We start from the raw sequence: 19,652 nt of genomic DNA, 5'->3' as shown, positions 1-19,652 counted from the left end.
TTCTGCCCTAAAAAAGTATAAACAGTGAATTCACTGTCAATGTAGTCTTGTAAAATGTCAACATCAACACTGTGTTAGCATTACACTTTAACTTTCCATAACTTCATTCTGAAGTAGAGAAAGAAAGATGCCTACTCACAATATAGGCTAGCATATTATTTACAAGTAGTATGACTATTACATTAAAAAGAAAAAAGGGTCTCCTTTCTGACTAGACAGTTGATTTTTAAAATTCTTCGCCCATATGCTCACTTTGGTGAATTTATTAAATACTCATTTAAAGACTTAAATCAGTTTTAAATTTGTATTTACCAAAGTAAATGTATGGACAATGAAGTGAGGAAACAGCATGACAGAGTCGATTAATTGAAAGACTGGAAGTTAAGAACACATGCTCAAATTCCCTATTGGATACTTACCGTGAGACTATGGACAACACATTTCATTTCTTTTAATCTCAGACATCTCTCTAAGATTATAAATTATAGCCAGTTACAAACTTTATCAGCAGGAGTAAATACCATAATGGCAAAGTCCTCGACATAACGGCCCCCCAAAAAGGTGTTAAAATTAAGAACATGGGAGATCTCATTTAATTGATTCCCTTTCAGAACTGGTACAGTTCTTATAACTTAAAATAGTTTCATTCTTAAGGGTCATAATGAATAATCAATACATTGGGATAAGAAGGCAGAAATCCTATGACTTTCCTCAACTCTACTCCTTAGGAGTTCTGTCCATTCCCTACCATCAGCCACCCTGAAAACCTTACTACCTTGTCCTCCCACTGATTAGGGCAAAGTAGTTCCCTCTTGGGCAGCAGGAGGAGCAGCAGCCTGATACCAAAGCTTCTCAAGCTTCCTCCACTGAAGAGTTCCATCTGTCCCAAAACTCCTTGGCCATTTCCTGGTGACTTCTGAAAGATCTTATAACTGCAGTTGTTCATAACTGAGGGCCTTCTTTTTCAAGAAAATCAAATGACATGATTACCTACAATCTGTTCGTTGGTATCTCATTTTCTTAATCTGCTTTTAAATTATTTTCAAGTGAATTTAAATTACACTCCAAGTCTAGTATATGCCAAAGAAAGCTGACTAATAAATAAATTACCTGGGCTATTAAACTAAAAACATTATATTCACTTACCAATTTAAAGTAACATGTATACCCTCTTTCAACTTGAACTATTATTAAAAAAAAAAAAGAACTTGATTTAAATATAAGAGGGAAATTGTCATTCTGTGTTTTAATAAACTCTGAGTCAGGATCCTGACTTTGCTACTAGAAGCTAGATTAAATCTTGGAGGCCATTTTTTTCCCTGATTCTTCACCAAAGGAGAATAAACAGAATTTCATCTTGGGCTTAAGGCATCTAAACTTTTAAAATCTTTATTTCTTTATCTACTAACTGACAGACTACTGTGAGCTCTAACATTCTATGATTCTATGTTGGAAACTACAAAACTTGTAAAGTTCAAATCTTTTCACTTAAATACCCTTTGATCGTTCTCCTGCCATTCCACTACACAGCTCAAATTACTTACCATAAGTAAAGATCTCAGCAACATTATCTGAATCCGTCTGGTTCCCAAATCCCTAAAATTTAAAGTTTCCAGGTATTAAATTTAGTATTACATATTTAATTACCTATTATTAATTACATTACTAATGTTTTGACTTGAACTATCTCGTCTTTAAAAAGAGACATTTGTATATGCTTCTCAATATCAAATACGATGGAAACACTGCTAGCTCTGAAGTTAAGAGGATAGAGGTTCAAAGCATGGCTCTTCTACTTACTGCCATTGTGACTTCAGGCAAGTAACTATCTCTCCAGGCCTCATTTTTCTCAGCAGTAAAATGAAAGCATTGTTCCAGGTAATTTTTTTGATGTCTCTTCCAGCTCTAAATGTATAATTCATCCTAAACAGGATTTTCAATACCTACAATGTCTATATATACATAATGTGACCTATTTGCATATAAGTTCGACCTATAGTAGCATATTTATTCATGTACAGAGAAAGGCTTGACTCAAGATTTAAAAAGAAATAAAGCTTTTGCTTTGAAGAAAAAAAAAATCATTCAAATTCAAAACCCAAAATCAGCTAGGGAAAAAAAAAGATTTAAAATTCAACTCATTAGGTAACAGTTACTAATTCAAGAAACTCAGCTTAACTTTTTTCCCTCCTCACTACTTATAAACTTTAAAATTATAGGTTTAAGTAGTTAAAATTTTATGGATTTGCATTATTTTTAACCCTAAAACAATATTTCATTTCACTTGGACAAATTCTAGCTATAGATCTGAAAATGAAGCAGGTCAATCTGTAAAATGGAATTTTTCCATGACTCTCATTGTACATATCATAGGGTTAAGTCTCTGTTGTACATGATCTGTACAAAGAGCATAAGACAATCAAAAAGAGGAATTTCAAACTTGATGTAAAGGATATAAATAAACATGACTACAGGAGTTATAAAGTAAGGAATAAAATAGGTAAAGTTGTGGTATTTTAGCAAGAATGACACAGAAAACATCAGTAACAAAGAAAAGAATGGTTTGCAATGGAGACTCTCCTCAAGTCAGAAGAGTGAGTAGAAACAGAACAGCCATATTCTCTCACAACTAGTCCATCAAGAATTTTTTTTTAAAGCACAAAATCCAGAAATTATTTTTTAAAAGACAAAACAAAACAAAAAAACCAAGAAACTCCATTAAGAGCATTTTGCAACCTAGGTGTGTACTTTTTGGAAGTCTTCCAGTTCAGGAAATGGGGCAGTCTAGGGAAGCCTGAGGTAGCTTGAGACATAGAGAGGTGGACCTAGCCAGGAACACCTGGAACCTGCAGCTATGCTGCACTGACCCCAAACGAGGTCTCAGAAACCTTAAAGACTAGGACTAAATGGGATCAAGAAACACTCTGGATCAGACCACAGCATGAAGATAGGCCTGATCTGCCCCAAAACACTACTCTACATTCTATACATGTACCATCCCCCCTGGCAGACAGTTAGTCCTGATGTATCTTACTGACCAGCCTCTCTTGGACTCACTACAAAGACCTAGAATAATCTAAATCAACAATGAAGGTCCACATTCCTTCTAGAAGTGACCAAAACAAAATCATAACAAAGAACATATGGATGGAAAAATGAGTAAACATAAAGAAAACAATGACAATAAGGAAATATTATGGAGCCAGTATGCTCAAGACATAAACCTGGAAGAGAATAATTCCACGTCTACAAGGAAAGTTTGTATGTATGTGCACAGACATACAGCCAGGTGGTGCAGTGAATAGGACGCTGGACATGGGAGTCACCAGGGAGATCTGAATTCAAATCCTGCCTCACATATTTACTAGGTAGGACACTGCTAAGTCATTTAACTTTTGTCTGCCTCAATTTCCTCATCTGTAAAATAACAGCACCTACTTCCCGGGGACCTATATGTAAATATACATATAGATATACAGATATACAGATAGATATATAAACAGATATAGACAAATATCTGTACATATACATACTAGCTAAGTGATCCTAGGCAAGTAAGTCACAATCTGTCAGAGCCCCATGTACAAAAGAGTCACTGATCTACACAGCAGAAGGAGATTACTCAACCGTAGGTCAATGAAATAAAAAACAGACCAAAAGTAACTAGTTGATCACTGAGTTCTCATTCTAGATCTATATTAACTAAGCAACTAAACTGGTGAGCATAATATAGAAATTAATGTATATTTTTAACTAGAAATTTGCTTTCCTTCTTTTATTATGTTTTACTTAACTGTTTTACTTCGTTACAAGAGATCTCTTATGAAGCAAGAGTAATGTATAAACGTTTATATTGTAAAAACAAATATAGCAACAAAACTGAAAGTATAAAGATGAAAAGAAAAGGCTGATGACCTGAATAAAAAATTAAAACTAATTTTAGAATAATACAAATTTTTTCTCAAAATTTATGTAGTGAGCCACACAAACATAAAGATTACTTTTCTTTCTACTTCTACCTCAGAAGCACATCAGCCTAAAATTAAGTTCAGGTTATTAGTCTAAGAAAGCAGAAAAATAACAAACCCTAGCTGACTGGTATCCAAAGTATGTGTGGTAGTTCCAAAAACAGGTACTTTTCCCATAATGAACATCATGATCTCTGATCTCTGATAATCTGGTAAATTACTTCCAAAAAAACCTATAAAATATTAAAAAAAAAATTAGTAGAAGAGAATTGTCATTTCTAACAGTGCATAAAACTGGAATTAAATTATTAAAATGTCCAAAATCTCAATATGTTTCTGTTTTGCAGTACAATTTAAAAGATATCTGAATCAAATGCTTACTTAACTTCATTCATTAGTAAATAATACACTCACTATGATTATACCTGTCCTCTTCAAAATTACATTTAGACTTACTCAACTGAATTCATTTCAACATTAAAGTGCCTACTATATAAAAAGGTATTTTGCTAGAAAATGAAGGTATTAAACAAACAAACAAAAAAAAAGATAAGAGACCCTGCTTTAATGAGAAATTTAAAAGGGACAGCTACATGGCGCAGTGGAGAGAGAACCAGCCCTGGAGTCAGGAGGACCTCAGTTCAAATCCAGCCTCAGACACTTGCCACTGCTGCCTTAAAAATAGAAAAAGAAATTAGAAGCTATACTTTGTACGACTTTGTACATAGGTTGTAATGACCTATATGCATGCTATAGCCCCTCTTTAGATCAGGGCTTCTTAAATTTTTTCCACTTTGTGACCCCTTCAGCAGTTTAAGAAGCTGTTTTAGACTATACACTACTTGAGGACAGGGGACATTTTGTTTCTCCCTTCTCTATACTCAGTTATTGGTGACCTCTTCTGCTTTCATGGTTTAAATATCATTTCTATGAAGATAATTATAGGGTCAACAAGTATTTATTAAGTACTTAATATGTCCTAAGGACTACATTAAGTATTGAAGGTACAATGAAAGGCACAAAGAGTTGTGGCCCTAAAAGAGCTCACTTTCCAGTGGGGAAAACAACTTGCAAACATCTTTGTACACACATGTCATATACAGAATAAACTGGAGGGAATCTCACCAATATGACAACAATATTAAAGGGGACTAAGAAAGGCTTCTTGCAGGAGACAAGATATTAGTTGAGACTTGGCATATCCAGCCCTAATTTCTCTCTTGATTTCTATTTCCACATCACCAACTGCCTAGGGAACATTTTAAATTCTTGAGACATTTCAAATTCAATAGGTCCAAAACAGAGTTCATTTCCCTTTTCCTCAAACCCATTTGTCTACCATCAAATTTCCTTTTCTCTTTTGAGGGAATCACCATTCTTTCAATCCAAGATTTATAAACTGTTACACACAACTCATTACACCTGACACAGTCAATTGCCAAATTTTGCTATTTTTACCTATACCACATCTCTCATTCATCCCCATCCTCCCTACTCAAACAACTACCACCTTAGTTCAGACTTTCATCATCTCTCATAAGGACTAATGTAATGGCCCCCAAACTGATGTTCCTGCCTCAAGCATCTCCTCACTCCAATCTATCCTCCATACAGCTGACAAAGTGATTTTACCTTAAAATGCAAATTTGATTTTGTCACTTCCCACTTACTCAATAAGCTCATAGGGCTCCCTACTGATCATTTAACAAAAAAAAAAAAACAAACCAGGAAACTTGTTTGGCTTTTAAAGCCCTTCACATATTGACTCCAATCTACCTTTCTATCCCCTTTACATCCTAAGGTCCAGTCAAATAAGCCTTCTCTCTGTTACTGGTACATGACACTCCATCAATTGCATTGTTTGTGGAGAAACAACTTGTATATATCTATGTACATGCAAAATAAATGTAAAGTGTTAGGGACAAAGGGTGGGCACTAGGAGTCGGGGTGGAGAATGGGAATCAGGTTAAACATTGTGTAGGCTGTCAGTATAGATCTACCTCTTTTCCTTTCCTCCTCATCTCATATCACTTAATGTCTTCTGCTACTATCTACTCTTTCACCCATCTCACAAAATGAGGTGGTATTTCTTCTTACTAAGACAAACCCCTCTATATGTACAAATAATCCTTGTATACTCTATTTCAATTTTCCCAGCAGATTTCATCCTTTATCTTGTCTATGTTCTCACTTATCTTTAATCTCTCCCTATCTACTGGCTGCTTTCCCACTGCCTACCAACATGCCCATATCTCCATCATGCTCATAAAACCCTCACTTGATCTATAAATGCCCGACAGCTATTGTCCCATATCTCTAAGACTTGTATGGCTAAACTCCTTAAGAAAGTCATCTATAACAAATGCCTCCTCTTTATTTTTTTTCACTTTTTAAAAATCTCAATAGTCTGGCTTTAGATCTCATCATTTAAAAGATACTGCTCTAAGTCACTAAAAACTCTTAACTAGGACAAATTAACAGCCTTTTCTCAATTCTCATCCTTGACTTCTCTGTGGCTTTTGATAATGGTGATTGACCTCTTTTCCTTCATACTTTCTTCTCTCTAGGTTTTCCTAACAATGCTCTCTTCTGGTTGTTCTCCTAATAAGTGACTGCTCTTTCTCAGTCTCTTTTGATGGATCTTTGTCCAAGTCATGCCTGCTAACCATCAGTATCCCAGAAGGCTCTGTCGTGGGCCCTCTTCTCTTCTGTCTCTATACTATTTCACTTGGTGATCTCATTAACTCCCACAGAACTAGTTACCACATCTATAGTGATAATTATTCTCAAATTCACTTATCTAGCTCTAACCTCTCTATGAACATCTAGTCTTGCATCTCTCACTGCTTATTAGACACCTTAAACTAGATATCCCACAGATATCTTAAAAGCATAACCAAAACAGAACTCATTATACCCTCCATCTCCCTTTTCTTCCAATTTTCCTATTATTATTGAGAGTACCACCTCCCAGTCACTGCAGCTTAAAAACCTGTCATCTTTGACTCTTTATTCTCATCCAATATGTTGCCAAGATTTGCCATTTTTACCTCTAAACATTATGAACACCACCTTTTCTACTCTGAAATGATAACACCTTGTTACAGGCCCTCATCATCTCTTGCCTATACAATTGCAATAAATAGCCTACTGGTTGTTCTCCTCTCTGCCTCAAGGATTTCAACATTCCAATTTGTCCTCCATTCATCTATCAAAGGCCTACAAGTATAGGTCTTACCATATTACTCACTCTTCCCCCTTCTCAAAAAACTCCAGTGGCTCCCTATCATCTCCAGGATCAAATAAAAAATCCTTTGGCATGCAAAAACCTTCATAATCTACTCCCCCACTACCTTTCCTATCTTCACCTTACTCATCCCAACATTCTCTGCAATCCAGTGACACTGGGCACCTTGCTGTATCTTATAGAGATATTCTATATCCTGACAGAAGGCTTTTTTGCTGGAATTATCTCCCTCCCTCATCTCTTCGTAACTTCCTTCAATTCCAAGTTAAAATCTCACCTTCTACAATAAATTCTTTCCAATCCCCCTCAATGCCAGTGCTTTTTGTCTATTAATTATCTTCAATTTACCTTGTATAAAGCTTGTTAGTATATATTTCTTTGCACATTGCTTTCACATTAGACTTCAAACTTTTTAGACTATGAGTTCCTTGAGAGAATTTTATTTTGCCTTCATTTTATCCCATGCATTTAGCATGGTGCCTAGAACATGGTAGAAACTTACTAAATGTTTATGGACTGCTTGAGACCTCCACTGAAGAGGAACCCATTACTTCCTGAGACAGTCCATTTTATTTTTTAATAATTCTGTTAAAAAGTTTTTCCTTATGCCAAGCTTGCATTTTTTTCTTTGAAAATTTTACCTACTAGCTCCAATATGAAGAACCAGGAACAAACCTAATCCCATTCCAGGTGAGGGCCCTGAAAATATTTGAAGACAACTGTCATATTATCTTTGAGTCTGTTTCAGGCTAAATAACCCCAATTCTCATCATATGAACTTGAGGCATCATTTTGTTGACCTTCCTCTGCGTGCCTTCAACATAAATGTATTTCCTAAAACAGAGTGCCATGGTCTGAACACAATACTCAAAACTGGTCAAACAAGATCAGAGTAGAGCGGAGCTATCACTTCCTTAATTCAAAAGCTTATTTCTCTCTTAATGTAGTCAAAGATGTTATTTTTAATTTTTTTGTTTTTGATGTTATACTTTATTTACAGGAAATCAAATACACTAAGTAAAATAGATTATGAGGTCACCAAAAAAAAAGCACAAAATCAACTACTTTCTTAAAGTACATGTATGATCATGTCAAATCTCCTTCCTTCTCCTACCCCCTCAAAACTCCAGTAGCTCACAATTATCTCCAGGATCGAACATAATAATTTTGCTTGGCTTTTAAGGCGGTGCACAACCGTCCTCTTCTTAACTTTCTAATTTTATTATACTTTATTTCCCTCTGCACTGGTACATTTAGTGTTTCTCCAACTTAACATACCATATCCTGATTCTGCCTTTTCACTGGCTGCCCACAAAGCTGGGGCAGCTCTCCTTCCTCAGCTCTGCCTTCAGGCTTCCCTGGCCTATTTCAAGACTAAATTCAAATCCCACCTTTTACGAGAGGTTTTTTATGGGTCTCCAATTACTAAAGCTTTCCCATTAAAATTACCTTCCATAGCTGTTTTATCTGTTATTTTTCTCAGTAAAATGTGAGCTTCTTAAGGAACTGGATCAGATTTTTGCCTTTTCCTGCAAAAATGTGTTTATCACAGTGCTTGTCACAGTGTTGGCATATAGTAAACACTTAATAAATGCTTGTCGACTCACAGATTCCATACACCCAAAAGGCCCAAGAATTAGGCAGGTCTAAAGACTTTTTACCTTTAGGCCTTTCATTTTCCTTTAAATGTCTTTCTTTAAAGGAAACTTACAGAAACCAAACAAGCCTAGTAATTCTCAATTATCATATGAATGACTTCTCCTTTCAAGTACAGATTTCCTTCACTGATACTATCAGTCTCTAAGAGAAACCAGTACATAGGCAAAGAATAGGGATTAAATACTGACTGATATGAAGTGAGGCAGGTGGAATTAACTTAAAGTTAGATGTTAGACTAAATGATCACACAGGTCCCTTCCCACTCTGTGATTCTATACTTGCAGCAAATGATCAGAATTTACTCATTTACTGAGATTTCCTAGAACCATCAATTTTTAATAATATCATTAACTATCAATGAGCTTACATTTTTTGGTGTGATCAAACAATGACAGAGTCAGGATACCTTTATTATTCTTAAACAAGGTTACCAAATCTAGCACATGCTAATGGTAAAGGAGGAAGTATAAAAAAAATTTAAAATCTTGCTCAATTTTTCTTCTTTTTTTTTAATTAAACATCCCAAGTGGCTTGTCATTGGTATAATTAAGAAAACTTCCCATATGAGCGGCAATAATATATATATATACACATATATATATAGTGTGTATATGTATGGGTGTAGGTGTGTACAGGTATGTGTATAATATTTCAGAATGGATACAAATTATTTACAGGATCAACAAATGTTCAGAAGACTCTGCTATAGGACCACATAAGGCTCTGTTATCATATAAGAATATTTAGGGGGGTAGCTAGGTGGCGCAGTGGATAGAGCTCCGGCCCTAAAGTCAGGAGGACCTGAGTTCAAATCCAACCTCAGACTAAACACTTCACACTTACTAGCTCTGTGACCCTGGGTAAGTCACTTAACGCCAACTGCCTAAAAATTAAAAAAAAAAAAAAAAGAATATTTATGAACTCAACATCACTCAATTGAGGAAAAAATCATGGCCCACATGTAATCCCTTGTAAATTTTCTCATTCTGAAAATATATTTTAAAAGTTTAGTTTTTCTAATGAGAATATGGCTCTGTTGTTGATATGTCTATTTTATATAACAATTATTTTCAGTATATATATATATATATATATATATATACACATACACACACAGATATATACACACAAAATTTTAAAAATCAACATTTCAATCACTTTGCCAATAAAGAAATAGAGAAATATTTGAAGCCTAAGCTAACATTTTTCTTTCAAAAACTCTTTTGTAAGTTTTATGCCTTAAAAGCTTTGCTTATCACATTTTTTTAAAAAAAAAAATAACATTTGAAAGTAAAGTTCACTCACCTATTGTTTGAATAATAGCATTCTGGACAATCTTCTCATCATTATCTTTGGTGCTTGTGCTTATGTTGACACTGCCGACAGAGCCTCGTCTTTCACCAGCTTCAAATTCAACACTGAGACGTAAATGCTTCAATAAGGTGTTAAATACTTCCAGTACTGTGGGGCCTGTAAAGCATCATGTATAAGAATAGATGCTCTTTTCCAATATTTAGATCTTAATTGAAAATCAGAACATTTTATACACTTCTCTTTAGAGATGTTGTCTGTACAAATATAATAGAAAATGAGATGGAATACTGTATGTAAGGAACAGCAAGACCAGTTTTGGCTAGAAAAGCAGATGGAAGCCAGCCTGTCAATGGCTTTATTGGAAAGAAGCGGAAGTTTTCTCACCTACAAGATTTACTACCTTGTGACCTTGGGCAAATCAACTTATCCTCTCTGAGCCCTAGTTTCCTCATCTGTAAAATGAGGGGGTGAACACAATAAATGTATAATCCTATGACTTTGGATAGCACTCTTTTTGTCCAGAAGTGAAAAGCTGGGCTCACAAATGAACTGAGAGAATTCCTTCTATCTAAACAGCTAAAGTTGTATAATTTATGGGAAAAATGTGTAGCTGTTGTTGCTGTAAATTAATTTAATTAATGGGAGAAATGTGTTACAATGGAAAAATCTTTGGATTATAGAAATCACAAGTCAAGGGTTTGAATCCCAATTCTACTGTGTAATAGCCAACACAACTTTACTGTGTAAAGTCAACAGCTTGCTAAAGGAGACCCCAAAAAATGCTGAAGAAAATAACACCTTAAAAAATAGCCTAACCAAAATGGCAAAAGAGGTCCAAAAAGCCAATGAGAAGAATGACCTAAAAAGCAAAACGGGCCAAATGGAAAAGGAAGTCCAAAAACTTACTGAAGAAAATACTTCCTTAAAAATTAGAATAGAGCAATTGGAAGCTAGTGACTTTATGAGAAATCAAGACACTGTAAAACAAATCCAAAAGAATGAAAAATTAGAAAACAATGTGAAATATCCCCCTGGAAAAACAACTGACCTGGAAAATAGATCCAGGAGAGAGAATTTAAAAATTATTGGACTATCTGAAAGCCATGATCAAAAAAAGAGCCTAGACATCATCTTTCAAGAAATTATCCAGGAAAAGTGCCCTGATATTTTAGAACAGAGGGCAAAACAGAAACTGAAAGAATCCACTGATCTCTACCTAAAAGAGATCCCCAAAGGAAAACTCCTAGGAATATTGTAGCCAAATTCCAGAGTTCTCAGGTCAAGGAGAAAATATTACAAGCAGCCAGAAAGAATCAATTCAAGTATTGTGGAAACACAATCAGGATAACATAAGATTTAGCAGCTTCTACATTAAGAGAATGAAGGATTTGGAATATGATATTCCACAGTTCAAAAGAGATAGGATTACAACCAAGAATCACCTATCCAGCAAAACTGAGTATAATCCTTCAGGGGAGAAAATGGTCATTCAGTGAAATGGAGGACTTTCAAGCATTCTTGATGAAAAGACCAGAGCTGAATAGAAAATCTGATTTTCAAATACAAGACTTAAGTGGAACATGAAGAGGTAAACAGGAAAGAGAAATCATAAGAGACTTATTAAGGCTGAACTGTTTACATCCCTGCAGGGACAGATGATATTTATAACTCATGAGACCTTTGTCAGTATTAGGGTAGTTGGAGGGAAAAAATTATATGTATGTAGATATAGCTATAGCTATAGCTATAACTATAGATATAGATATAGATAGAAGCCACAGGGTAAGTTGAAGATGAAGGGGGTCATATCTGGAGAATAAAATTAAGGGGTAAGAGAGGATTACACTGGGAGAAGAAGAAAGAGAGAGGTAGAATGGGGTAAATTATCTCACAAAAAAAAACAGAAAAGAAAAGGCTCTTACAGTGGAGGGGAAACAGGGGAAGGTGAGAGGGAATGAGTGAATCTTATTCTCATAGGATTTGGCTTAAGGAGGGAATAATATACACACTCAATTGGGTATGGAAACCTATCTTACCCTACAGGAAAATGGGGGGGGGAAGGGGATAAGACAGCAGGGGAATGATAGAGAGGAGGGCAGATTGGGAAAGGAGGTAATCAGAAGCAAACACTTCTGAGGAGGGATAGGGTCAAAAGAAAGAACAGAATAAATTGGGGGGGGGCGGGATAGAATTAAGGGAAATAGAGTTAGTTTTTCACAACATGACTACTATGAAAGTGTTTTCCATAACTGCACATGTATAACCTACATTGAGTTGCCTGCCTTTTCAATGAGGGTGGGTGGGGAGGGAGAAAGGGAGAAAATTTGGAACCCAAAGTTTTAAAAACACATGTTTAAAAAAAATGTTTTCACATGCAACTAGGAAATAAGAAATACAGGAAATGAGGTACAGAAATCTATCCTGTCCTACAGGAAAATAGAAGGGGAAGGGGATAAGAGAAGCGGGGGACAGATAGAAGTGAGGGCAGACTAGGGGAAGGGATATTCAGAATGCATGCCATCTTGGGGAGGGGGTGAAAATTTGGAACTCAAAATCTTGTGGAAGTAAATGTTGAAAACTAAAAATAAATAAATTTAGAACTAGCATGTCATCTTATACAAAACCAATGAAGATTTTTGAGCAGGATAGTTATTTTCTTCAGTATTTTTTGGGTCTCCTTTTGCAAGCTGTTGACTCATTTTTCATGATTTTCTTGCATCACTCTCATTTCTCTTCCCAATTTTTCTTCTGCTTCTCTTACTTGCTTTTCAAAATCTTTTTTGAGCTCTTCCATGGCTCCAAGACCAATTCATATTTTGCTTGGAGGCTTTGGATGTAGCTTTGACTTGTTATCTTCTTCTGAGTGGGTGTTTTGATCTTCCATGTTACCAAAGTAAGTTTCTAGAGTCAGAGTTTTTTTTCCCCCATTGTTTGCTCATTTTCACAGCCTATTACTTGACTTTTTAACTCTTTGTTAAGGTAGGTCTCAGTTAAGGTAGGGACAGTACCCAAGCTTCAGGGGTTTTGTGCAGCTGTTTTCAGAGATACTTCTAGAGAACTGTAAGTTTTCAGTTCTTCCAAGGTGGTATGATCTAAGGAGAGGTGTTTACTCCTCTCCTGGCCTGTGCTCTGGTCTGAGTGACTACAGGCACTCTTTTCTACCCTAGAACTGTGAGGAGGGTTTCCTCTCCACTGCTTCTACAAGCTCTGCTACACCAGTGCTCCCCCTTGCCCCAGGACTGCAACCCAGATCCAACTACGGGCAAAGCAACAGAATCCTGCCTCAGTGCCAGCAAAGAGATCCCTGTAATCTCCTTCCAATCAGTTGTTTGAACCCTTTACCATCTGTGGGCTGAGAGGTCTGGAAGCAACTGCTCCCACCGCCATCTTGGAGATGCGCTGAGGCTGGGGCTGGACCATGCTCTTTTGCCACCCAGGTTCAACAGACCTTTTCTACTGACCTCCTAAGTAGTCTTTGGCATTTGTGGGTTGAGAAGTCTGGAAACCATCACAGCTACTAGTAATTCAGTTCCCTAAGGCCTGCTCCAGGTTTGCAGGGGGCCATCTATGCTGGCATGTTTTGCGCTGGTGCTGCGCTACTCTCTCAGCCTGGTGCAACAGACCTTTCCTGTCAATCTTTCAGGTTGTCTTGGGCTAGAAATTTGTTTCACTCTATTTTTTTTGTGGGTTCTGCTGCTCTAGAGTCATTTTTTACAGTTATTTGGAGGGGTTTGGGGGAGAGCTCAAGCGAGTCCCTGCTTTTACTCCACCAACTTGGCTCTATCCTAGTGTGCCTATCTTCCCACAACCCCTCCAACAAACTAAGTATTCTCACCTTTTGTCATCTTTGCCAAAGTGCAGGGTATAATGTGAAATAGTAAAATTTTTTTTAAATTTGTATTTTCTTATTATAAGTGATTTGGAGCATTCTTTCATATGGTTGTTAGTAATTTGCAATTCTTCTTTAGAGATCTGTTTGTTCATATTCATTTATTTTATCTTTTGTAACTGTCACTTTATTTGCATAATTTCAAACTGCTTTCCTCAATGGTGATATCAGTTCACAAATCCATCATCAATGCATTGTTGCTTCCATTCCTTATTTGATTAAAAATACATCAGCTACCTAAGGCTATGAGAGGTATATGATTTGCTTATGTTCTAATTTTTTTCATACTATGGTAACTTTTTATAGTATAGTTCTTATGGTATATTTTTTCCTCATTTTAATAGTATAGTTTTTATAGTATATTAAGGTCACATATATATTTAGAATGTTTTATGGAATATGGTATAAGGTATTGATCTAAGTCTAATTTCTGCCAAACTGCTTTTCAGTTTTCCCATCAGTTTTTATCAAAAAGGGAGATCTTTTCTGAGTAATTTTTTTTTTCTGCTTAAACACTGGGTCATTAAATGTCATTCTTTCTGAATCCCTCCTGTCTAGTCTGTTTCACTATTTTACATTTCTATTTTTAACCACTATTGGATGGTTTTGATGATATACGATATAGTTTGAGGTTACAAGGGTTATTTGTGAGGGACTGTCTGATGTTGTCTGCTGCCAGGTGGGGATTGTGGCAAGATTGGGGTAGGATCTGGGTATTTGGAAGTGACCGGAGCTCACACCCCTGAGGCAGGGGCTGTGGTAGGCGGAGTTGTGGTGAACTGGGATGGGCTGGATACGGAGAGACCCTGAGGCAGTGGGCAGTGCTATGTGAGATAAGCTGGGGAAGGATCAGGATACAAGGAAGTAGCAGAGCACATGCTCCTGAGGCAGGGGGCTGTGCCACGTGGGAGTGGGATGGCAGAGGACAAGTTCCCTTTGCTTAGTCCCCTCCCTATATGCAACGTCAATCCTAGACGCCTCCTTCCTGTGTCCTTCCTGACTTCCTGGGTCACGTACCTTCCCTTTGTGTAGCACTGACCCCAGACGCCTCCTCCCGGTATCTGGGCCTGACTTCCTAGGTCACGTGCTCTCTCTTTGTCTATGCACTAATCCCAGACGCCTCCTTCCTGTATCCGGTCCTAGCCTCCTGCGTCACTCCCTCTCCCTTGGTGCGCTAAACTCAGACAGCCCCTTCCGGTATCTGACCCTAAAATCATTGACTAGTAGGCGGGCTGAGGAGGAGGGGCTAAGTAGGTACTTAGGAACGGGTCGCAGTCGGAGCACGCGCTCTCTTTGCTCCTGCTCTGTTGCTCTGGCCTTCCTGCTTGGCCTTGCTGTGATGGCCTCTGAATAAAGCTCGGGTGTTGGCACCTCCTGGTCGGCTCCTCTCTATGTGTGTATCCGGGTAGGCTCCGAAGACTGGTAAGTATGACTCTGGCAGCCTGCTCCTTATAGGAGGAGAGTGTACAGTGCGGCCAGCACAAGGTCGGCGCAGCCGGCACAGTTATTCTCCCTTCATTCAAGCTTTTCATAATTTTTTTAATATTCTAGATATTTTTGTTTTTCCAAATGAAGTTATTTTACCAATTTCTATAAAATTTCCCTTTGATAGTTTAGTATAACATTAAAGATATAAATTAACTTTCGTAGTATTGTTATTTTTATTATATTGGCAAAGCCCAGCCATGAGCACTGAATATTCCTGAAGCAATTTAAGTTGTTCTTTATTTCTTTTAGGAGCACTGTAAAATTGAATCTATACAAGTATTTTGTATGCTGTGGACTATCGATCTACAGATGCTTTATGCACTTTCTAGTTATTTGGAATGGGATTTCTTTCCCTGTTATTATCTCTTGTATTTGCTATTATTATGAAGAAATGCTGGTGATTTTTTGAGGGTTGGTTTTAAAGCTTGCAACTTTGTTTCTGTAGCAACTTTGCTACTGTTTCAAATAATATCCTTAAGGATTCCTGAGAATTTTCCAAATCAACCATTATATCATCCACAATAGGGATAGTTTGCTTCTTCTTTACCTTTAATTTTTCTCATCTTATTGTCATCGCTAGCATTTCGAGAATCATATCAAATAACAGTAGGGAGAATAGGCATCCATGCTTTATACCTGTATTTGCTGGTAAAAATTCTAGTATATGTCTGTTGCATACAATGCTTACTTTTAGGTTTAGATAAATGCTTTTTACGATATTAAAAAAAGTATCTTTATACCTATATTCTGCAGGGTTTTGTTTGTTTGGTTTTTTGTAGCGTAAATGAGTGTTGTACTTTTTCAAGTGCTTTTTCTACATACACTGAAATAATTCATGTTTGGGATGTTTTGGTTTTTAATATGATAACATTGATGGTTTTCCTAAAATTGAACCATTCTTGCCTTCCTGGTATAAATCCAACTTGGCCATAATTTATAATTTCTTAGATGAATGACTGTAATCTCACAGGATTTTATTTAAAAAAATTAAAGATTAATTAAATGATATTGGTTTATAGCTATCCTATGTATTATCCTTCTCTGTTTTAGATATTAGTACTATACAACAGTGATATCTTCCTCAGTTTTTGAGAATTATGGGCATTAATTATTCCTTAAAGTTTGACAGAATTCATCAGGCTCAGGAGATTTTGCTTTAGTAGTTTCTTAAAAGATAGTTATATTTCTTTTTCTGAGATGGGGTAAAGATCTCTCTTTAGTCTTCTTTTATTCTAGATATTTTGTATTTTTGGAGGTATTTGCTATTTCTTTTGTGATCTCAATTTTGTTAGCATGTTATTGTATATAATAGGTTTTAACTATTGTTATTTTTTATTTTCTTCTGGCTTTGTTGTAATTTCATGTTGTTCATTTGCTATTTAGCTGATATGATTTTCTGCCTTTTAATTCAATTGGCTAAAGATTTATCAATCATATTGGTCTTTTCAAAAAACCAGTTTTTAATTATGTCATTTCTATATTCTTTTTGGTTTCTAGTTTATTTATTTTTCCTCTGATTTTTTAATATCTCCTCTTTTATGCTTACACTAGAATGATTCATTGACTTTTTAATTTAAGATGAATCTATAATTCATCTTTTTTTTGTTGTTGTTGTTAATATATGTTTGTGCAAATATGTTTTTTCCCCTGAGGTCTGCTTTAGCTGCAACCCAGAAATTCTGGTATGTTGTTACATCATTAGCATTTTCTTTTACATAATTATTGTTTCTATGATTTATTTTTTGATCAACTCACTATTTGGATTTCATTGTCAAGTCTCCATTTAAGTTTGTCTTTATTACTATTTATGGTCTGTAAAGGATGTATTTACTATTTTTCATAGTTTTCACATTTGTTTATTATCTCCATGCCCTAAATACATGGTCAATTACTATAAAAGTTGCACTTATTACTGAGAAATATATACATTCTTCAGCAGTCTCATTTAAAAGTTACCATAAGAGTTTTAGTTCTAGTTTCTTTAGAAATTTGTTCAGTTCTATTTTCTCTTTTACCTTTGTTAGATTTATCCAAAACTGAGAAAAGACATTGAAATCTCTTACCACTATGGTATTATTATCCACATCTTCTGGTAGTACAGGTTATGTTTCTTTTATGAATTAAGATGCTAAGGCATGCACATATTCTTGCAAGTTTAATAAAAGGAGTAGAATTTAAGAATACCTGGAAGGACCAAGCTACATTAATACATGTAGTGATTTTTTTAATTGATAATGCAAAGAAAATAAATAACAGGATGAAATTTTTTTTCAATGTATTTCTGTTATCTGGGATGTTTAAGAAGCAAATAATGTCTTTCTATAAACTTCAAATAGCTCTTTTAAATTCAATTCCCATCTTTTTTCACTAACGGTTAGGCTCTGATTTGCAAGGTAGGTCACCCTAGCTTGCATCTTGAGCCCTTAATAATGGAACACATTATTCCATTACCTCCCATAGTTTCTGGTGAATGCAGAAAGGTATTGGGTTATTCAAGTGTCCTTTCCTTAATGCTTGAAGATCTTTCCCCAGGTCACTTGGAAAACTTGTTTGTCAGTGGAAGTGTTAAATTTGACCATTTTATTTCTTGGAGTTGGCAACACAGGATTTTTCTGGAGATGACTTGTGGATTCTTTTAACTGTCACTCTATTTTCTATGTTCAGAAATTCTGAGTATTCTTGGATTATTTATATCATTATGGTGTTCATTTTTTTTTTTTACTTTTGTTCTTCTGGGAGGCTATAATCTTTGCTATCTCTATGCATCCTGTCTTCAAGACCAAAATGCTTTGCTTGTATGAAAATGATGGTTTCATTTAATATTACTGCCTTTTGTTTCTCTTCTTTCAGATTGTTGTTCACTTCTGTGTATTTGCATTCCCAATGAGTTACACTCATTTTGTTTCTTTGGTAAGATTTGCCACGATGGATTCAAATTTTCCTGTCTTGACAATTTTTCTACTATGCAGGCTATAAATTCTGCTTTCCAAATTATTTTTCTTTCAAACTGTTTAGAATCATTTTGCCATTTTCAGTGTTTTCTTGGGAATACACAGGGTCCTCTGCCTCATCAGGTGTTAATTAATTTTCCTATGTATTTATTCACAGGTGTCTGAGTTCCTTTTCCTGATCTAGAAGCCATTTCCCCTTCTACCATTACTATCTTCCTGGTTATATCCATTTATGCTCAGGTCTTTGAATTTCCTTTCTCCTGAGATCTTTGGTAATTTCAGTCTTTTTCTCTTTATTTTCCCCTAATGCTCAATTTCTGACTCCTTCTTTGATGGAAGTTTCACTGAGGAATGGATTTCAAAGCTATCTCAACCTCCTCCCACAATGAGCAATTTATAGTTCACTAGCCTGCTTCTCTGCTCCACCAAAGGCAAGATGATATTGGCCCCAGGTGAATGCTGGACTCTTTTCCTCAAGCTTATTGAGTTCCACATATGTCCTGACCCAGGTTCCTCTTTCCTCTATTCTCTGGTTAAGCTCTGTTGGAACACAGAGGGTTATCACTCTTCAGTGCTCTCATGTCCCTCGCTTTTGGCACAGTCTAAATAAATTTCTGCAATTTGGATTTCTGCAGCACTGGGAAGACAGGATGAAATAATTAGGGTGACTGAGTTCTGTTGTAAGGGCACAGGTCAGCTTGTGCTGGACTGATGAAAGGAACATGGTATATGATAAGAGAGGGTACTGTGTGAGTATGTTAAGGGTTAATGATTAGCCTTGCCTGTTGTTAGTTCATCCGGTTTTTACCTTGTTTGGATTCTTGGTGTCCTAAAGAGCTGAAATTGCTTCAGCTCTGGGATATAATTCCTACTTTAGAGTTTGAAAGGCTGTGAATATGGGGAAGAATATCTAGCCCTCCGTCTTGTTGGTCATATGACCAAGAAGCCCAAACAATTCCTTTTTTTAGTCATTCAGGTTAGAAACCCAAAGGACATCTGTGACTCAGTTATATTTCTCAATCTCCAGGGGCCCTTAATCCTATCAATTCCATACACACATACCTTCCCCTCACATTTATTCCCTACTTTATGGTCTCACTTTTATCATGCTAACTCAAACTCTCATTACCAATCCT

General features: G+C 36.0%; 1 protein-coding gene across 2 annotated transcripts in view; it reads right to left on the bottom strand.

Moving 5' to 3' along the window:
• EFR3A (EFR3 homolog A) overlaps positions 1-19,652 on the bottom strand; it is a 163,023-nt gene that overhangs the window by 49,537 nt on the left and 93,834 nt on the right. For both annotated transcript variants that reach the window (XM_027845506.1, XM_027845507.1), the window contains 3 exons: positions 10,180-10,344; positions 4,087-4,201; positions 1,545-1,596 (listed from right to left, as the gene is read on the bottom strand). In XM_027845506.1, the coding sequence (XP_027701307.1) occupies positions 1,545-1,596; positions 4,087-4,201; positions 10,180-10,344 (332 nt within the window). The remainder of the gene's footprint in view (positions 1-1,544; positions 1,597-4,086; positions 4,202-10,179; positions 10,345-19,652) is intronic.

The sequence above is a fragment of the Vombatus ursinus genome, unplaced genomic scaffold (genome assembly GCF_900497805.2).
Source record: "Vombatus ursinus unplaced genomic scaffold, bare-nosed wombat genome assembly UNPS02014973.1, whole genome shotgun sequence".
Taxonomy (NCBI): Eukaryota; Metazoa; Chordata; class Mammalia; order Diprotodontia; family Vombatidae; genus Vombatus; species Vombatus ursinus.
The sequence above is the reverse complement of the archived record's forward strand: the minus strand, read 5'-3'. Positions and strand labels throughout refer to the sequence as shown.